At 38.2% G+C, this 21,246-nt stretch overlaps 1 protein-coding gene across 2 annotated transcripts; it reads left to right on the forward strand.

Annotated features, from left to right (window-relative positions):
• Positions 1-266: 266 nt before the first annotated feature.
• On the forward strand, positions 267-21,231 carry DNAJC15 (DnaJ heat shock protein family (Hsp40) member C15). Of its 2 annotated transcripts, XM_048955468.1 has the most exons (7): positions 429-2,261; positions 6,288-6,339; positions 8,237-8,310; positions 13,744-13,820; positions 17,853-17,923; positions 19,089-19,270; positions 20,944-21,231. In XM_048955468.1, the coding sequence occupies exons 2-7, from the start codon at positions 6,297-6,299 to the stop codon at positions 20,959-20,961; spliced, it is 465 nt and encodes a 154-aa protein (XP_048811425.1). In that variant the 5' UTR covers positions 429-2,261; positions 6,288-6,296; the 3' UTR covers positions 20,962-21,231. The 2 variants fall into 2 exon arrangements, with proteins under 2 accessions (XP_048811434.1, XP_048811425.1); XM_048955477.1 differs by lacking the exons at positions 429-2,261; positions 19,089-19,270 and adding an exon at positions 267-409.
• The last annotated feature ends 15 nt before the right edge of the window (positions 21,232-21,246 follow it).

A 21,246-nucleotide genomic window follows, 5' to 3' on the forward strand; every position in this document is an offset into this window, starting at 1 on the left:
TCACCATCACCCGTCCAACTAACCGCCTGTCCTCAGTGAGGAGGGAGCCACCAGACTCGAAGGGGGCGGGAGGCGGGTAATCCTCAGGGTAACCCCGGGAGGCGACCACAAAGCCGAGAAGACCGAGCCACGTCGGTGACCGTTTCCCCCTCCCCTCACAAAACGCTGTGGTACCGCCTGCCCTCTCTCCGCCTTCGCGAGGCGGGGTCAGAGCTGAGCGGCGCGGGGGGGCGGCGCTTTGCCTTTAGCCTCCTCAGCTGCTTTGTCCCTCTGTACGGCCCGTAGCGCTGCCGTCACGCCCGCCATCATGGAGGGAGCCGGGGCTTCCTCTGAAGCGTTGCGCTACGCCGAGTACGCTAGGGGCCCTACGGGCGCCGGCAAGGGCCAAACCGAGCTTGACCGGAGACTGGTGAGCGCGCTGAGAGCCAGGCAGGCGGCGGGGCGGCAGAGCAGCGAGCTCTGCCCTCATAGCGTTGTTTCCCCGGGGCCGGCATCCGCCACGGGCAGGGAGGGCGGTGTTGGCCCCTCGCCCAAGGCCATGCCTGGTGGGATCGCAGTCTGTTCCCGTTTAACGCGGGGTTAAACGTGAGGTTCTGTCAGCCACGGGAAAGCTGAAGTTGTGTTTCCCTACCGTAGGGAGACGGGGGATGTCAAACCCCTCCACACTGCGTGAGTTCTATTAGAGCAGGCTCTAATTTCTGCTGGTTCTGTGGAAGTCTCAGCGAAAAAAGTCACTCTCTCCTGGCGGCTCGTCATCTGGGAGAAGCTGAGCGAGGACCAGTGTTGGGGTTCACACACTGGGGTTCAGAGATTATGAGCAGCAGTAATTATGAGCCTCGTAGCAAAAAGGGAAGGAAGTCCATCCATGAGGCTCCAGACGCTGAGATACTACATTCTTATACACACAGCCATACCTGCTCATCTATGGTTAGTATGGGTAGAGATGTAGCATCTCTGTGGTGGTTAGAGACTACTGTCAAAAGATGGGAACATAAATTAATTTAAATGACTTCATCTCTTCTAAGTAATCCGACATGGGGCAGCTGCTGCTGGGCTCTTCCCACAAGAAGACACTCCTGCAGCTCCCCAGCTACCCACAGGCTTGCTATGTAAGCCCAGTATACCTCATCTTGCTACAGAGTAACAGGGTATGGTTACAGAGATGAAATGGGATAACAAACATCACCTTCAGGGCTGAAACAGCTCTGTTCCCAAACTGAATTTTGCTTTTAAGTTGTGCAGGATGATAACTATACTTGTTTTACTGAAGCAGTCAGAAGTTTGGAGTGACAGAAAAACAACAGTGAAGGTATAGAGTCCGTGAAGACAGCTGTAAGAATTCATTAATAATGAATACATATCCAGGAAGGCTGGTTGAATGCCTGACATTAACACTTCTGCTAGTGAATCTACTGCTCTGGTAGAGTCCCCTGTGAAAAATTGTCAGAAACTTGTAAGTTTGTAGTGGTTTCATATGAAAATCCAGAAAGTTACTATAAAATAAATGAAGTAAATAGACATGAAAATTAGGTGTGTATGGAGATGAGCTTTTAGCTGAAACTAGTTTTAATTTATTATTGGAAAATAAACTTCATAGGGAGGTGAGAATGGACAGAAAGCATTAAGTTATGAAATCAAATCTGCTGCAGGTAGTTTATAATATAATCCCAGTGCATCCAGCTCCATATACAGCTAATTAGGTGGTTTGCTCTGAAACCTTCTAATAAACTCTGAAGCCTTCTAGTACTGTAGCTACTCTTCTGGGGAATAGCAACCTTCTTGTAACTTCCATGCCAGATGCAGTCATTTATTTGAGGTTTAGAATGTTTAAATAAGGGAAAAAAGCCTTGGAAATAGTTCTGCATGCTTGGTTAATATCCTTGTGAGTTCTAATTTTAACAGCATACATACAGCTGTTTAAAAAACAAACATGTTTTTAAGAAGTTTCTAGTTAAGCATATTACATTTGTGCATTTACTTGATTTCAGGTACATACATCCCTATTTTTACCTATTCACAATTAACCATGGACTACTAATAAACTGCTGTCCAGTCCATCAGAACAAATAATTGTTTTTCTACATGCTTTTTATTCCATTTCACTATAGCTGTCTGTGGCCCTAAAAAAGTATAGAGCCCTAGCAGTATATCTTAAAGCTAGTTGTTAGAAAAGCAGAATACTTTTTGTTTGACCAAGGAGGGTGTTTTCACTGACTGCAGTAGAAGAACCAGAGTATAAAATCCAAATCTTGTGCAGGCAGGTATGTTTTAATGTCTATAAAGTTTATTCTTGTAGCTTGTTAGATGTAACAGTGTTGTGCTGAAATTTTAGAATTATGCATTTGAAATTCCCTTTTATATTTTTTAACTTCTTTTTTTCTACTTTATAGAAGAGAGTTGTAAAGCAGAGTGCTGTGGATTAGGAATATCTTACTCTTCCCAGTTTCTTCTGCTTAAAAAGATTAAGGCTACAGGAAACTTACATATTAAAGGATTAGTTCTTGGACCTCTCTATGAAGTGGTGTCTGGTGTATACCTTTAGATATACTGTCTGTCAGTATGCTTTATCTTTTGTTTACCAAATACTCTGGTAAGTCTTGTGGATGTATTTCCTTACAGACATTTCTCTAAAGATGAAAAAACAAAACTTTGCAGATTTAGCAAAACTTAGTTTTACTGTTATCTGTATCTTAGAAGGTTTGTTACTAAAACTGAACTTCATAATAAAAGACTGAGATCAGCAATAGCACAGGGTTGATGACTAACCTTTGGGAGCTGATTCATTGAATAAAGAAAGGGACAGATGTTACTTTTTAATCTTCTATTTCTTTATTTTCCCCTCTTGGATCTTAAGGAATGTTTTCTTATATAAACCTACATATTTAAAAAATATTAAATCACCTTCCCCCTTCACCCTCCCTCCAAAAAAGTCAATTCTGCCATAGTTGAAGTCAGTGAGTGTTTATTAATATTTTGGGTCTTTGAATATGAAATAGCATGCATGTTAAAGCAGTGTGAACCAAAAAAGCTCATGGTGGTAGATGTGAGAGCGAGTTGCTTTCCTTTCATATTGACGAGAAGAGTGCCTGTAATTAAAGCTTTATGGTCGTAACAATAAAATTTGCTGCTGTGTATTTTGAAGTTCCAGACTAACCTTGATTTCTCCTTCTAAATAATCATCTGAGTTAAGTGAGCGTGGAAAAGAAAACTGGGACAGACTGGACTTCACCTTAAGTGAAGATACCATTAGCTTAAAAAGAGACTCTGTGGTAGTAAAAGATGAACTGTGCAATCTTGGTTCTACTGATTTAAATTCAGTTTCACACCATATTCAGTATAACACTATAACAAACATTCAGGATGCTTTGAGGTGACAAGTTACCATTGTGGCTAATACATAGCAAGTGACTCTTTTCTAACCTGCTGCTAACATAAATAAGGGATGTTACTCTATTTTGATGTTTCTCAGCTTTTTGGATAGTTTTATCTCACCTGTAAACATGGGCAGTCTCTCATGGCTCTGTGGCTTGATCACCCCATCACGTTAGCTACTTTTCTGCCTGGTCTTCGGATTGCTGCTGGTCCTGCTTAGCACTCCTATCCTAGAACTACTATAACACTTATGTTTTTCTTAAGTGCTGTTTTTCACTAGCTTTCCTGTAACTGCTTGTGCATTCCACTGAGGCTGAAATAATAAAGCCCAGTGGACACAGTGCTCAGGGAATCTACACTGCTTACAGACCACTCTGCAAGAACACTTAAGCAACTTCTGTGCAGAGCTGATGGAGTCCAAGTATCATTTATTAGCCTTACATCAACGTTCTGCCTTTACCTGTGATGAGGTGTCTCTTACCAGTGGCAGTGTACCTCGTTGTAAACTGACAAGGTACTGAAGCTGACATAATCTACCTTTTGGTGGCAAGGCAAGAATAAATTTTGACAAGCACAGGCTAATAAATATTTTTTTTTTCAATATGATCTATTTCACACGTTGTTGGGCTCTTAATTGACTGTAAACACTTAGTAAAAGATTCCCACAGTCAGTCTGAATGAGTCAAGGAAAGTCTCTACTGCATGTAAATCCGTGATCACAAGCCACAGAACAGAATACTATATAATTTCTTTAGAGTTTTTGGTATTTCCAGAAGCATTGTGGCTGTTGGTGGTTAGTCTTTAAACAGAGGGATTAGAAGAATCATATTTGAATATGATTTCATATTTGAATACTGAGAGCCTGCGAAAACTGATCTGTGCGAAGAAGTAGAAAACTTTAATGAGGAGATGAACAGTGGGCTTCACTGTTTTATTTCCTTTACCATCTGAGGTAGCATACTTTTATTTTTCATGGCCTGAAGAGGAAGGGAAACTGTGCAACTGGAAGGAAGAATGGATATTAAACTACTGCATTATTTTTACATGCTTACATTCAGGCATGAATGCTAATATCAGGACTTCAGTCTATGATAAAATGGAATAGAGAGGTGACTTTAAAGCACCTCTGGGCAAAACTCCTTCAGTCTTAACTTTGGAGCTCCACTCCCAGCATGTGTAGAATTTCTTTGTTTTCTTTTTTTCGTACCAGAAGCCTCTCAGCAATTGCAATACTATGTTATGCTCGTGGTCAGCATAGCCCAATTGTAGAATGGCCTGGGTTGAAAAGGACCACAATGATCATCTAGTTTCAACCCCCTGCTATGTGCAGGGTCACCAACCACCAGACCAGGCTGCCCAGAGCCACATCCAGCCTGGCCTTGAATGCCTCCAGGGATGGGGCATCCACAGCCTCCTTGGGCAACCTGTTCCAGTGCATCACCACCCTCTGAGTGAAAAACTTCATCCTAACATCTAACCTAAACCTCCCCTGTCTCAGTTTAAGACCATTCCTCATGGTCCTATCTCTATCTGCTGCTGCTTCTGTTCTGAGCTCAATGCTACAGGCAGCAGTGACTGTCACCTTCCTTCACAGCCAGACAGGAGCTGCTGGCTGTGGTGGAAATGCTGCCATTTTGCATAGCCACCTGAGTGCAGGAAAGATTGTTGACCTGTGCTCTAGCCCCTATGCAGCTCTAGAAAGCTTAAAAATCCCTATTTCTCAACTCTTCCCTTACTCTGCCTGGGAATGAGATTGAGTACAAGAGTTTTAGCCACTAAATTTACTTTTGGGTGCACATCAAAATTTGGGCATGCAGTTCCGCTCTCAGATTTGTTGGTAGAAAATCTGTGAATGAGCTATTGGTTAAATGCAGAGCAGAAAGCCATCCAGAGGAGAACCAATCTGGTGATAAAAACGTTTTCACTGGTGTTTGTTTTGAAATCCAGTTAAACAGGCCTAATCTGATTTCTGTTGCTTCTTGGGGAAAAGTTCAAAGTGTTATTAAACTATCAGATATGGATAGATAGTACCATACACCAGACACTCAGGCTTGCAATGTTCTTCATCCTTGAATTCTGGAAATGGTTGAGAAGTCGGTTCGGCTGCATATCATTTAGAGGCTTCTTGTTCAACATCTCAAGGAGATATTTCCTATGGTCCTTCGTAAGTTTCCAGACCTTCAGGGCGTTGCAGAGAAAAATATACCCACCCTATTTGGGATTTTTGAGTTAGCAGGAGTTAGGAGTTACTACTGAATCAGATGTTCAAATCTTTTTGTGGGTTTGGTTGCAAGACACTTAAAACAAATTTAAGACTTTTAGATCTACAGCAAATTTAAGCCAATAACGAAAACTGTCTGAAAACTGTCATACAAATATTTATACTGTAATTTAAGCATTCAGACAGTGGTTGACAGTAAATAATGAGAAGAGATTACCAGGCTCTGTGTCTGACTGTGGCTTCCATGAGTCAAGGGATGAACAATGGAAGACACTAATGTTTGTGGCTGCAGCTGTGGGATGGGACTGTTTTGTTCCCCATGGTTTTGTGATAAACTAATACTTTCTTTTACAGTGAACGTTGTTTCAGATGGTGTTGAAATAGTCTTTGCATAAAAATTCCAGTAATCCTGAGCAGAGTCTGCCATGTGTTTTTTATTTCATACTGTGTGTTACTTTGTTAGTGTTTATTCACTGATTTGCTAATCCAACTTAAACCTGAAGCACTGCCATAGGTTAATGAGGCAGTGCTATAAGATTTGATGTAGCGTTTGGAAAAAAGATACATACTTCATATTTCATATAAATTATATATTAAATGTCCACAGCAGACATCAAAAATACTTACTGTTAAAGATGCATATATTCCAAATGAGAATGTGCAATTCATCCTGATTCCTATTTTCTTGCTTTAGGCCAGATCTATGATAGCAGTTGGACTCGGTGTGGCAACTGTTGCATTTGCAGGTAAGCTAAATTACCAGCTGACTGTGGATCCACTTATCTGCCTACTGCTGTTTCCAATGAGGTTAATGAAGTTTTTATGAAAACCACTTGGGAAGTGGCTGTTGTGGAGAATCATGTCCCTTTGTAGTTCCCATCACTTCAGAATCCTTGGTATGTTTTCCAAAATTCTTTCTGAAAAAGTCACTGCTAGAGAAACTTGTTTTGTGGGCAGCAGTGAAAAGGTTCTGCATGCTCTCTGCCTGCAAAATATAGTGTAAAAGGATTATGCTATATGATACACATATAAAAGGGTGTTGCAAGGTGAGGCTCCTTATTACAGAAGAGTACAGCACGATCTAGTGCTGTGAAGGTGGTGCTTGACAAATTCAAACAGGGTGGAATGAAAGATTTTAGCAGTTACAGTTATACATCATATTAACCTGTGCCTGTAGTACCTTGTTTGTTCCCTGAACTCTGCGTCTGGATTTGTTTTTCTGAACACAGGTCATGGGCTTAATGTGATTTACATGCTGATTTATTCAGATGGGATAAGTGTGGTCTATTCTAGTTTTGAAACACACGAATCAATTTCCATTACTTTCAGGATGTAAACTCAGCCGTGCTCAGCTGTGTGCAAATGCACGCGCCAAGAATATATGCATACAGATACATCCTAATACAAAGAAAGTCAGCAGGTATTTTGTGAGTGCAGCTGTTTTATTTTAATTAGTGGAAGGAGAGGCAAGATACTTGGTGGTACACATCTATTAAGAAGGCAGTTCATATCTATATCCTCATATAGAAACAGAAGACTGTAGAAGTGGAATTTCTTCTGCTGGTTAAGCTGAATTAGTAGTGACCACTAGCAATGAAATGGTAATTGTAAGCTTTAAGAAGGTGAGGTAATATGTTACTAATACATGACAGCTTTTCAGCAATGGTACTCCAACAGGGGTTTTGACTTCTGTGCTAGCACAGACAGACATAGATGGCTACAATAACTTACAGAGATATCCTGTATTTTAAGACTGAAAGCAAGATGTTCTTTGAGTCAGGGAGAGCCATGTCTTATAAAAATGTTTTTTCCCATTATATTTAATAACAAATTACATTCCTAATGAATAATTAATCAAAACAAAAATTGAAGGGTTAGAACCTACAGGGAAAGCTACCAGTAACAGTACAAATTTTGATTCTTAAGTTGGTAGACCTTCTTTGTGCTTCAGAGAACAAAGCCTAATATAGATTCATGTACCCTTAGCTATAGATGTTCACTGCCATTTGAGAGTTGAATGTCTCTGAATCCCATAAGGTCTTCTCTTTGTAAGAAAATAAAATGTAGAATGTACAAAATATGTGATTGAGCGTACAGCATTACATCAAGATACACGTAGTATGTAGATATATTTTTTTGGAAGACATAACCTTTGAATGTTATTTAATAAATAATGCATATCCAAAGCTAATGTTCTTATTGCACTGTATCTTAAAGTTCACAGTGCTGATAACTTCATTTGTCATATTGAAATGCATTTAAATCTTATTTATTTTGTGCACAAACACAATGGCTGTTTGCAGACCATGGCTATGTTGTTATATTATGTGCATTACCTCCCCACACACTCTCAGTATAAGGACTGAAAAATGTAAACCTCTGCAAGTTTGTCACAGGACTTCTACCCAGGACTTCTGCTGGGCAGGATTCAAAACCAGACATTGAGGGAATATCTTGAAAAGCAGTAAAGTGCAAAGGTACCATACAGAAAATAAACGAAATGAGAAGGTGAACAGTGAAGAATGATTTTGTTTTATAACCCAAAATTCTTTCTGCTTCAAGCTAATGAACAGATGTCAGACATTTTGTGTATGTGTGTGTTTAAATGGCACTTATGGTTTCCCTTGACTTCATTTTTTTCAGGTCGTTATGCATTCCACCTTTGGAAGCCATTGGGGCAGGCAATTACAGAGACAGCAAAAAAGATTTCAACTTCTGTAAGTTTGGAGGTTACTTGATACCAGCTAAATTTATTTATATGTCAAATATTTAGAAGGAAGTCATTTTATGTTGAATATCACAAATGCCAGCTAGATTTAGTTTTTATTTTTTTTTCCCTGGATTGGAGTACTCCTTACTCTGTATGTTCTGTCATTTATTTCATATATTTTTAAGATGATCTAATAAACTTCCAGGATGGGTTGCAAGAGGATAGAGGAGCTTGTTTTCTCTGTTTGCAACTCACATGTGAACAAGAAAACAAGCACTTCCATCTCTTTGCACATTGGTTGTCTTTTTCTTGGGGCAGTTCCAAACTTATTCTCAGTTGCAGTGTGTATGAGCCAGATATGGTGTTACAGAATCACAGGGATTGGAAGGGATGCCTGGAGATCATCTAGTACAACCTCCCTACTAAAGCAGGTTCCCTAGAGTGTTCCTGGATCAGTTTTCACTCCCTGTCCCTATACTGCATTGCTACTGTGAGACCAACAGCAATTTCGTTTTTCCCTTTCTAAAATCAGTTTTGGAGAGGTTCCCATGTTGCCTGCCAATACAACAGGGGGGACTTTAGGTACTGTGAATTAAATTGCTTTTATGTGATGTGGATACAGTCCGACTTAAAGGCTTGAAGTAGCAAGCAATAAGGGTATGTGGCTTCAGAGTAGAGAGGGCTTCCATCTTCATCTTCCCTCTCCAGAAGTTTTACTCCAACGCATCTATCCGTTTGTTAGATACAGGCTAAAGAATCTGAATTTAGACATTTGCATGTAAGAATTCAGGCACTGACTCTTTAACATATGGAAATATGACATACTACTGCATAGAGAGGTGTCTGTTTCTAGGAGACTGTACCCCTCTGAACCATTTTGCTGGCTGAGCCAGTCTCACTACAAGTCTGTTTTCCTTGATGACTTTCAAGGTACTGCAGAATTCACTAACAGGAGATTCTGAATTCTCAGTGTTCCTAGTCTGTGGAGCTGAATCTATTTCTGCCTTTATATCCTGCCTTAAAGCCCAGAGTTCTGTGTTTCTCTCCAGCAGAATATTCTGTTACTGAGCTTGAAAATACAGTGAACAGTAGAAGACATGAGATCTGCTAGATAGAGCAAAAACTTATTGCACTTCCTATATATATTTGTTAACTTTATATTTGTGAGGGTAATGACAATTTTTTATTTCTTCTACAATCAAAATTCACATTTAAGACTCTTGTGTAATTCTCAGCGAAGGTTGTCTGTTCTGTAACTCTACGGGTCAACCTTCTTGGAATATGCTTTTTTCCCTTAGCAATCAGTTATTTCCTATTGATCATTTGTCACTAAAACAATACAAAGTGAAAATTCTATATACCAAGATCCTGGGTAAGTACTTATTTTCCAGATTTTAGCAGCATCACGTGATTTTGTTTGGGGGAATTTGAAGCTGCTTATATATAAACTGTGGGATAGCAGTTTCATCATGTCTCTTTACAATATAGTGTTCTCTAAACTGTGCTGACAGTGAAAATCAAGCAGTCAGTACTTCTGCTGATGTTTACTGGAGAAAGAATCATTTGTGACAGTCAGTGTCTGGGCTTAGTGCTACTTCACTGTAGTGCTTGAAGGTTCCTAACTTGGTCACTATGTTTTTCAGTGCTTACCTTAGCTTTCCAGAATCAAACTCTATCCCTCATCACACCCTTTTTAGGAAGACTGTGAAGCGAGCTGCCTGTTTAAAAGCTAACTGGTTCTCTCTGTAAGCTCCTACTCTCTCTTCCTGTTGGCAGTAACTTTTTTTTTCTTCCTTGCTTTCAGCTCTTGTTAGTTGCAGTTTCACAATGTGATACTGTTTATCCTTTCCTCCTGCTCACTAATAAATTACTTACATGAGGTCAAGTTGAGCAGTTATGAAGTGAACATTTAGAATGTCTACTTGTTGGATCTTGAGTATCTGACACTATTTACTTAGCTAAATAACTAACATGCACAGTCAACAGTTATATCCAAAAACAGCAAATAAGAGCAAGTAAGTAACATTTTACTCTGAATTCCTACTTCTCATTCAGTTTTAACTTAACGCCTGTTAAATTTATAGACTTCTTAATGATGAAGAATAAATGCTGCTGTAACTCAGTCATTATGCTGTTGATTGTTGGAGAAATACTTCTTTTTTTAAATTAGTTTTATCTTGAACCCGATTTTGTTACTGGTATCACTAACTTCAGTTTTGGTTCTCTGTGCAGTTACATAGTCACAGCAGTCATTTGTTTTTTCTCCTCAGACAGACCTTAATGCTGTCAATCATAACACTAATTTCTTACTTCCTAGTTTTTATTCCCCCTTTTATTTTAATAGCTATACCTTTCTTTGTTGAATCAATGGTATTTAGAATTTAGACACAACAGTTCTAGGCAAAACTGTTAAAAACTCCAAATTCAACAGTCCTGAAAATTCCAAGTTCCAGAAGAAAGGCTCTCTTTAATGCTTTGCTGGAGACGTTTGTACTCAGTTTTTGTTATTTGATCTGTTTCTGCTCAGATGCACAGATCTCTAAATTAAGAGCTAACAGTAGCAATCATCTCTTACAATATCTAGTCCATCTTTTTTTTTTCTCCAAGTGAAGTTAAGGAAGTTAAAGTTGATATCAGCAAGTTTTACTATTACATGATAGCACAGCTTCTAAATAGGTGTTTTGTCGTGTCTTTCATTTTGTGTGTACATGCATTTGTTTTTTTCTTCCAGCGTTGTTTACCTTCTTGAGTTGATGATTATGTCACTAGTGAAACAACACACAGGTTATCAGAAACAAATAGCACTTCATGTAATATGATGTGATGTCTGGTTTCAGTTGCGAATATCACTTATCTTGCATGGAAACAGTCACTCCTCTGCTGTACTGTGCCATAAAAAGTATCGTGAAGATATCAGGATTTTCTTAGCTGACTGCCTAATGCTAAAATTTACAAGAATGAATACACATCTGAGCAAGTCCAGACATTTTCTGTTTCCCCCTTAACCTTTAAATAGCAGTATTTGCTTACATAAGTTGCTAAACAGTGACAGCATACACGGAAATGAGGCAAATTAAATGGTAGCTCCCCTGCCCCTCTGCAATGGCAAGAAGAAATGCAGAGCTCATTCTAATGATTTTTCCAGTACAAAAATTCTTTGCAATAGCCAGAGTTAAATAATAGTGTCTGGAACTGTGTGCAGATCAGGAATTTGTAGCAGAAAAATATCTGAATGTAGTTTCTTTTCACTGCAGTCATTACTAGAAATTAAGTCATGTTTTTCTCAATTTTAATTTGAATAGCATGGAAAAGTTGCTTTATTTTGGACCTAGAAATTTGCTGAGATATTTCCTAAAATGAAGACTTGATGTTTCTTCCCCCTTTTCTAACCAAGGGGAACAATGACTTTACATCTAAATCACTTCTGTTTTAAATTCTGTTGAAGATCAAGATCTTAATGTAAGAAATTCATTATCCTTATCCTGTGCTTCACTTCTGAGAAGAAAATGTTTCTTGTTGTCCACTTCCCCTGGCTGATTTTGAAAGTTCATATTTGTTTATTTGCCAAAGGACATAAAAAAACCATAATTTCTTATTTCATTCCTCTTGAAAGCGAACCGAATGAAAGCTTCCTGAAGTTAGAACAATTTCAAGGACGAGTGCTTTACAAACATGAAAAAGTATTTCTGAATTTAAGCCTATAGCCATTCCTCCTTATTCCGTGATATCAAATGAGCTATTTAAGTGATATCTACCAAGAACAGAGAGGAACTTTGTTAAGAGAGAATTCAAATATTGTTCTTCTCTACATGAAGAGGGAACCAAGAGCGTCCTCTTATTTTTAGAGCTGTGTGCTATGCATGAAGAGCAGAGAGGAATTAACCTTTTCAGAAATCTATCTTTATTTAAGATTCTTGGAAGAAGTTCTGGGAAACGCTTCACAAGGCATTTAGGCGTCCTTTTCTCTCCTGGTTGTAGTAATTGTTGAGTGTCCTTGCAAATTTCTGGGCAGCTTTATCTCTTCAAGGACATTACCTGGTGGCCATTTAATCACCAAATTGTTTCCTCTTGGAGGACTGGAGAAACCATTTGCGTTCCCCGAGTATTCCATGCTCTAGCCTGTGCTGTTAGTGAGTACTATTACAGATGTGCTTTGTTTTACTCTGCAACTGTAGCAGTAGTTCCTCAACAGATTTTTGTTGTAGGCGCAATGTGTTTGCAGTCAGATCAGTTTAGACTGAATTATTACAGAGATGATTACCTCATGTATGATTTGCAGGGGTGAAAAGAAGAAAAATAAGATTTGCTTCGGACCGTAGCAAACTACAACAAATCTCTTGGGAATTGCTGCCTTCAGAGACATTCTGTATTGGTAGCAACTCCTGATCATTTCTGAAGTACGCTTTTGGGTGAATGTTGTTCCTGACCTTAAGCACTTTGCTTAGGCATCATAGAGAGACCCTTGTAAACGCTTTAATGCTTTTGATATTACTTGAGTTTGTATAAATGCAATGCAAAATTCTCACTGGATATGAGTGGATATATTTAGTAGCTAGTGAGAAAAGTGTTTTATTAAGGGCCAGGCACACTTTTGCTTGGGAGTAAAAGGAACATTTAAAAATAATCTCAACTCTTCTCAGACTAGACTTCCTTATGATGGCTTATTTTTCCCCTACCAATGTTTGCATTGAGAAAAAAACTTCCGTCTTGTTCAGTAATTTCTGTGTGCCAGTTCCCAAAGGCTGCATTTTGGAGCTACATCTGTTGCCACTGGAAATTTTGCATCTTAGACTATTATTAGGCAGTAGCAATGGACTACTCCCTTACTCTTCTCTAAGAAAGATTTGCATTTAGGAGATCGTTGCTAACCATTAATAATTGTTCATTAACTTTATTTTATTTTTTAATTTAAAGATGTATTTAAAATTGGCAAATACACTTTCAGCCTAATCTCTGGTCTCTATTCTTCCTTTCCTCTTCAAACAGTGACTAAAGTCACCACTTGCTAATTCTTGGGTGCCAGAACATAATCACTCTTGCCATTTTCCATTTCAGTGCCACCAAAGCTATTTTTAACAACTTTTTCCCTTTCTCTTCCCTGCCCTCACGAACACGTACAGTGTATCACTTTATACTAGCATGTACTTTGATTCTGGACTGCTTTGCCTGAAGGCAGGATTTTAATGATTGTAGCTATTAATACCTCCGATTAGCACTAGAAGATTGTAAAAACACACATAGCTATTTTTAAGTTGGCTTTTGTATGTGTTAACACCCAGGAGAAGTCCTTTCATATTATCTGTTTTCTACCCGTTCCATGTCTTCAAAGTAAGTTACAGATGAATGTTAGGCTCTCAGTGGGGTGGAATAAATATGATTTAGGTCATGGCACCTCGTACATGAAACTAATTATTGCTTGTTTTGCCTTTTTTCTTTCTAGAGTCTTTCATTATACTATAAAGGAGGATTTGAGCAGAAAATGAGTAGGCGTGAAGCAAGTCTTATTTTAGGTGTAAGGTAAGTGTGCTGCATTAATATGGTTTTGTTTGGTGAGTATGGAATGAAGAAAATGAATATTGCAAGAACATAGAATACTCCAGCTAAAATCTTTCTTTTTTTCTTTCCAAAGGCTTGTAATGGCTTATAAACCATTTTAATATTCTGCTTAAGCTAGAAAGCAAACAATAAAATACTAATAAAATATGTGACTCGTGTTTGGCTTGAAGGTTTGGTAACATACTGCAGTGGAGAATTGGTGCTCTTAAAATAGTCAGAATAGCACATACTGTGCTAATTAGTGCAATCACATGGCTTGGTTTCCAATAAAAACCTTGAAATGAGCAATATTGTAGATTATACTGATGAAGAAGGAAAAACAGATCAATTTTTCTTTTTTTTTCTTTTTTTTTTTTTCATACAATGCATTTTTTCCTTTCTATACTCTTTGATTTGTATGGATTAAAAGAGCTGCAGCGTGTTCCAAGCATAAATACATTGAGAGACTTGTCATTTAGATTGGGTATAGGAAATTATTTCCAAGCTGCAGAATCAATAGATTTTTGAGTAGAAATTTTTCAGAAACATGGATGACCAACAGTAGCACATGTCTTAGTGTTTTCTGTAAAACAAATGGTGAGTTTGAGGGCTCTCCAGCTGAGAAGAGCGGATCTGACCTGAGGTGGTGGATTTTCTGATTTAGATTAGTTCTTAATTTTAAGATGAGGAAAAAATAAGGAGGATGGTTTGAATTCTCTCCGGAGGTTAGGTGGTGAAAACTGGGGCTTAGAAATAGCAGCCAAACAAGATTATGTTTGCTTCTGACATAATGGAAATATGCAGATGTGGCATTCGTTTTAAGAATCTCTAAAATAAATGATAACATTTTCACAGAATCACAGAATTGTAGGGGTTGGAAGGGACCTCTAGAGATCATCGAGGCCAACCCCTCTGCCAAAGCAGGTTCCCTACAGCAGGTCGCACATATTTTCTTCAAATATCTCATGCTTGCACATAGAACAGCAGATTTATAGGAATGTTATACAGAAATTTATCCTCAGACCTATGAGTTTGATATTAATATTTTCACTTACTTTGGAAGGGCACATTCTGTCATGTTCCAGAGTAGCACACTGCAGCTCATTAAAGTGTGTTTACAGCTTACTCTGAACACTCTCATGTACATGTCTGAAATTTCCTCATATCTGTAATCAGTCCCCTGTTAATTTTTTGTCTTAATAGCTTGAGTCTGAACAGTGACACTGCTTGATGTGTTTGGGCTCAGTCTTTCAATTAGCATTCATAATCAGATACAACTAAAGTCCTTAATGTTTGAAGGGTTGAGCCTTTAATTGTGTAGCTGCGTGGCTAATATCTTCATGGGAAGTTCTCACACTGCTTGAAAAGAACTCTTACTGGCCAATTTTAACTCAGTTTACTATAGTGTATGTGTAGAAGGGCCACCAAAAAAACCCAAGAGTGTTAAAAGTGTTATGAAGGCTGCCAGGCTCCAGAACTAGGTTGTCTAGAGATTGATCTTATTATGCTATCCTTTGTTGTCTTGTCATCACCTCCAAGTCATACTAAATTTTTAAGCAGAGGCTTTATTCATTATTTCAGGTGTATGTATGGACGCTCTGTAAGTAATAACCATGAGACATGATAAAGGTGAACGTTTGAATGGGGCAACTTGATTTAGTACTTGATGTAGTGGATGGCAACCCTGTGTGCAACAGGGGTACTGGAACTTGATGATCCTTGAGATTCCTTCCAACCCAAGCCATTCTGTGATCCTCTGATGATATAATGGTGGCTTTTTCATGTCAAGTACGTTGACTTTTTACATATTCCACATGTTCTTCTGTAATAACCATATTCAAAAATTGCAAGGGTTTTGGCAGAAACATGCATGTATATTGTTTGCATTTATCTTTGGAAAAGGTGTCCAAAGCTAAAGAGCGCGGTACTAAAAATGTTAACAAATCATAGAATCACAGAATGGTTTGGGTTGAAAGGCACCTTTAAGACCATGTAGTTCCAACCCCCTGCTGTAGGCAGGGACACCTCCCTTCAGACCAGGTTGCTCAAAGCCCCATCCAGCCTGGCCTTGAATGCTTCCAGGGAGGGGGCATCCACAGCCTCACTGGACAACCTGTTCCAGTGTTTCACCACCCTCATAGTAAAGAATTTCTTTCTAATAATTAGTCTAAATCTATTCTCTTCCAAATCTTAAGTTTTATTCTGTGAAGAACAGGTGGCTGAAATTCGATACAACCTGCAATAATTTTAACAACTGCACATTCAGTAGGAGGAAGTGTTGGTACGAAATATGGGGGAGTGTCTGAGATAACATGGGAAGTGAAAATATTAAGTTTTTTTCCTAAACCTAAACCAGAAATGCTTTACAGTAGCAAAATACAGATGTGCTAAGAATAATGGTTTACTACTATGAAATTGCTAATGCTAAATTTCTGAAGGGTGTGATAACTCTCCTCACAAGCCAGGTTCCAAGCCCCTCACTATGGCTTTTGATGAGCCTGCTCCCTACCACCATGGTCCCTTCCAGCCTCACCAACATTCCTCTGACTGAAGGGTCTGTCATTTGTGGAAATGGTCAGTGCATCTGAAGGCAGGGCTGATGTTCAGGAGGAGCTGGGCAGCCTCTAAGAAGAGGCTGACAGAAGCCCATCAGCAAGGACACAGATGGCTCAGGTTGTGAGGTTGTACCAGTTCAACAAGAGCATGATTTTGACATGAAGGTATTTTTTTATGATGCCATTTAAGGTTTTAAAGAGCAGTCTTTAGAGCCAGATGAGCAGTATGTCATTAACTAATCAAAATTATATAAAATAGAATCTTTGCAGTTGCTTGTTAGGACAAAACTGCATGATTTTCCATAATAGGCAGCTGCAACTTTTCCAGGTAAATGTTGCCCATCTGAATTTCGAAGTAATGCTTTATTATATTCAGGTTTTATTGTTACAATGAGAAAATACTATTAAACAGCTGATTTACAAATAAAAATATGGGTATATTTTATTTCTAGCTATCTGATAATAAATCATTTTTTACAGTTTATAGTTCAAAGCTTCTGGTTAATTCTTACCTTGTTCAATTGAAATGTTCTTTCTTTGCAGTTTTTTACATTTTTTGAAATGTTCTATGAAGTATTTTTGTAACATACCCTCATTTCCCTGTGATAGTAAAATAATTAGGGGTTGTTTACTGTGGGAGTTATCTTGCATTCAAACTCTACCTGCAGAAGAATTAAGTGAGTAATTTCTGATGAAGAAGTGGGAAACACCGTTTCATTTCTGTGTGCTAACAAATTACAAAAAAAAACCAAGTCATTCCAACTGTCCTTTTGCATACCAGAGCCTACTGTGCCGGTATATTGCATCCATAAGTGGTTATTTGTCTGGTAAGGTACATATTTAATTTAGCTGGAGTACATATTTTATGTATCTGTCATTGAAGGAAACAACATTATGTAGCTCTTGTAAATCAACATGTCCCTGAATGCAACACGTTGAACAGCTTTGCAAAAAATAACAGATAGTTGTTTTTTTCCTAGGCCCCAACAGAAAGTATTTATAGCAACTATAAAAATATTTACAGTAGAACAAAATATGATAATATTAAATATTTGATGTTTTGTCATTGGTCGTATAAATACCTGTTTTCTGGGAGCAAAGATGTATTTTCTGCATTTGATGATAAGAATACCAACCATCTGTATTGCGGAGCTCTTTTTTTCCTCCAAATTATGTATTTTAAATGGCTGTGGGTTTATTGAGTTTGAAGAAAAAAGAAACAAATCAACAGGAACGGAAGGATGTTTGCACGTGTCAAATACAAAGGCTTTTTAAAAATGTCCTCGGTGTGACTTACATCCCTTTGTTGGTATTGCTTCCTCAAAGATGCAGTTTTATGTTTTGGCCACAAGATGGGGAAAATCTCAAGTTTTAATTATTTTTGAAGCCAGTATAAACCGCTAATTTATAGCCTGAATGCAGTGGAATTTATGGTAAGCACTTCAATTTATTTTTGCAGTCCATCTGCTGACAAGGCCAAAATCAGAGCAGCCCATAGAAGAATCATGATCTTGAATCATCCTGATAAAGGTAAATATTTATTTATTTATTTGTTTTAATCAAAGCTGGAAAGGAAGAGCCCTAAATGAGATCCTTTCAGTTTACTGATTATATAAATAACCGTGCTGTGTGAAGTTTATTTATAGACTTAAGCTTCTGTGTATCAGATAAAGCAGACTGATTTCCAGGCTTTATGAACCACAGCTTTAACCAGTTTCTTTAAGGTTTTCTTAAGGTGCTGCTTCAGGTAGGACTACCAGTGGTGCACACACATAGGAAAAACAAAACAAAACAAACCAAAACCCAAAACCCAACTTCCTCCAAAGTATGAAAAAAATGAGCTGTGACATTTTTCTTAAACTCCTGTTCCTGTTTTGAAATGAGACGGACCACTCACATGGAGGAAGGTAACTTTCTGTGGGAAAATGTTCTGCATAATTTCAGATTTCCTTGAATTCACTTGGAAAAAGAATGTAAAGCTGGGCACTGTTGCTTTACTTGTGAGGTTTTTTAATGTAAATTTGTCTTATAGAAAGGCTATTATTATAACTTTAACTACACTACAGCTGCTTGAGAAAGAAAGCCCATATGTTCATTGCTGTTTCTACTTTAAAATAACAGATGGTGAAGAGTTACGCTGTATTTCAGAAGTCAAAAGGCAAAATCATGGGGTTTTTGTATGTTTTTGAGAGAATTACAGGGTTCCCTGCTTCTACCCCATCTTAAAAGAATGGAAAAAGTAACTGACCACTGGCTGGGTGTTTAGTCGATGCTGTTTTACTGTCTTTACCACTTGGATTTAATTCTAAAGTTTTCCTGCTTATTTGATGTCGCGCTTCTGTTTTTTACACTTTTGTAATGTAGAAGTTACACACACATATATTAAAATATATGCAGATTTTTCTGGTTTATTATTATGGCCAGAGACCTCTTAACCACTAGAGTATCTAAGAGGTCACAAGTTTTCTGTAATGAATTTCAAAGTTTTCTTGTAGCAGCCATTGGAGACTTGAGCCAGAGTAGTGAATTTCCATGTGGATGTTGAGTTGCCCCTAAAAAAAGCAGTTCCTCTTACGAAGATCATTTTAGGGGCCAGTTCTTACAGCTTAATGCACCTGCAGCTAGGCACAGTGTAGTTTTTGATGATGTAGTGAGCCCTCCTGTGTGCTATTAAGATGGAGCATTTTCTCTGCAGGAGCACCAGGTGAAGGGATTTGTGCCTCCATGCTGCCCCTGCAGCTCTTCTGTCGTGGCCAAAGAGAGAAGTGTTGTCTAATGTCCTCAGCTGCAGAGTTCAGACCTAGAACAATCTTGAACATGTGGCATTGCAGAGAGATTCGCTTGGTTATGTTTTCAACTTCATTTCTTCTGGCTCTGGTAGCACAGATGTGCTTTTAAAAGCAATATCCAACATTAGAATGTAATTCTACCAGCTGGCGTTGGTAGAAGAAAGATCAATAAATACAGATTTGAAAAGTTACTCGTATTACCTGAGATTCAAAACAATGAAGAAACCGTGATTAGAAATAAATCACTAATAGAAGTTTGCATAATAACATCCCTGTTGAGCAGTACTAAAATGGTTGCTCATTAACCTTTGCACAGTTCAGTTTGAAAGTGTTTTTATATTGGTATACTGTATGTTATTTTTTATATGTATTATTTATTCTGTGAAAGAATGCTTGCTAACAGAAACAGAGGAAGAGATGAGCCTTTTGGACTTGCTTTAATTATAAACAAACACTTAGGCAATCATGAGATTGAATTTTCTCTCATTGGAGGGCTGCAAAATTAATATGGCACTTGAGGGTGTTTCAGGATGTGAACATAGTAAAAACACTTCTCACTGAATTGAATTTACTTTAAGATCCACTCTAGTAATGTAGAAACTGAAGGCAAAGTTGAAAATTACTTGGGATACGTAGTTTATTGCAGCTTATAGGCCTTACTGTTTTATCTTCTTGTCAGGGTTTTGAAAGAAGCAGTACTCAGTGTAGTAGACAATTTTCTGTCCTTGCCCTGCCTCACTTTCCTCACATGTCTTTGCTATTAGGACTGCATTCAAGCAAAACAGAGCATGAACAAGACAGCTGAACTCCATTATTTTTTCCAGCTGTTTTATTAGGCTATGAACTGACTTTAGAATGATTTGGATTCCTGCAAAAGTGACCTGAAGAAGTCTTTGTGTTTACGAGCGTTTAGTGCTAGTTCTTCTGTGTGTCTTCTATCACTGTCTTCTGTGCTGAATGAAGAGTTACGATTGAGCAGCCCCCTTGGAAAAGGCTGGTTAGTGTGCTGAGTAGTATTGCTGGAATCACGTTTTTATGTAAAAAAGAAATGAAGATATATAGGTGCATTCCTGTAAGTGGTAAGCTACTGATACAGACCTTGTAATGTTGTTGTCAGTGACTGCAGGCAGATGGTTGGCACTCAAGGGGAGAGTTAAAAAACAAACACAAAAAGACCACTGAACTGTAATCAAATTGTTAGATGGAGCGTAAAGCAATGACAGTGTTCAGGACTAGAAGTTAGAAGGCGTACCATGTTTAAATAGCTTTAATGTGACAGTTTCTGCCTGGTAATTCTGGGTGTCTAGAGGAGGAGAGGCTTGGAGCATGCGTGCACATGCTTGATGATTTTGTCAAAATTATTTATAAAATGTTGCCTCTTAGTTTTTGAGGTGGGTTGACATAATAGCTATCAGCTTTAGATGAGTGTTTGAGACAGCTGACCTTGCATACGTTTGCAGTAATGCTGCAGTACAAATCTAAATCACACCAGTGTGAAATGCTTTTAGATCTCAGACTTCTTTCCAAGACAAATTGTTTAGCTTTATTCTTAAGCAACTTCAGTTTTGTTTACATTCTTCATGCTACCTTATCAATCAGTTTGCTTTATGTCATTGCCATATTTTAATCTTCTGTATGAAAAACATCTGTTTAGGAAGGAAAAGCTAATAAAAGTGAATGATAAAGGGATGCTGTAAGTGAAGTTGTTTGGTGCTCTGCAAAAACATGTAAATGGTATTTCTCTGCCTTTTTTCTTCCCAGGTGGATCACCTTACTTAGCAACAAAAATAAACGAAGCAAAAGACTTGCTGGAATCCAGTACCAAAAATTGAAATCCTAAGACTTGCGTCGCAGAAAAACAAAACAAAACAAACCAGCAGAAAGCACACACAAAAACACCCCACTTCTTATGCATCTTTCTCTGGAAGGTTCAACAGATACAGTGTGCAACAGCTTTCATATGTACTTGTTCTGCACAGTTGGTTAACAGTGCACTAGATGTTTATATTTATTGTTGAAATTAAAGATTTAAGACTATTTAAAAGCAAACTGGATTCTTTTACA

Source organism: Lagopus muta, chromosome 1, assembly GCF_023343835.1.
Source record: "Lagopus muta isolate bLagMut1 chromosome 1, bLagMut1 primary, whole genome shotgun sequence".
NCBI lineage: Eukaryota > Metazoa > Chordata > Aves > Galliformes > Phasianidae > Lagopus > Lagopus muta.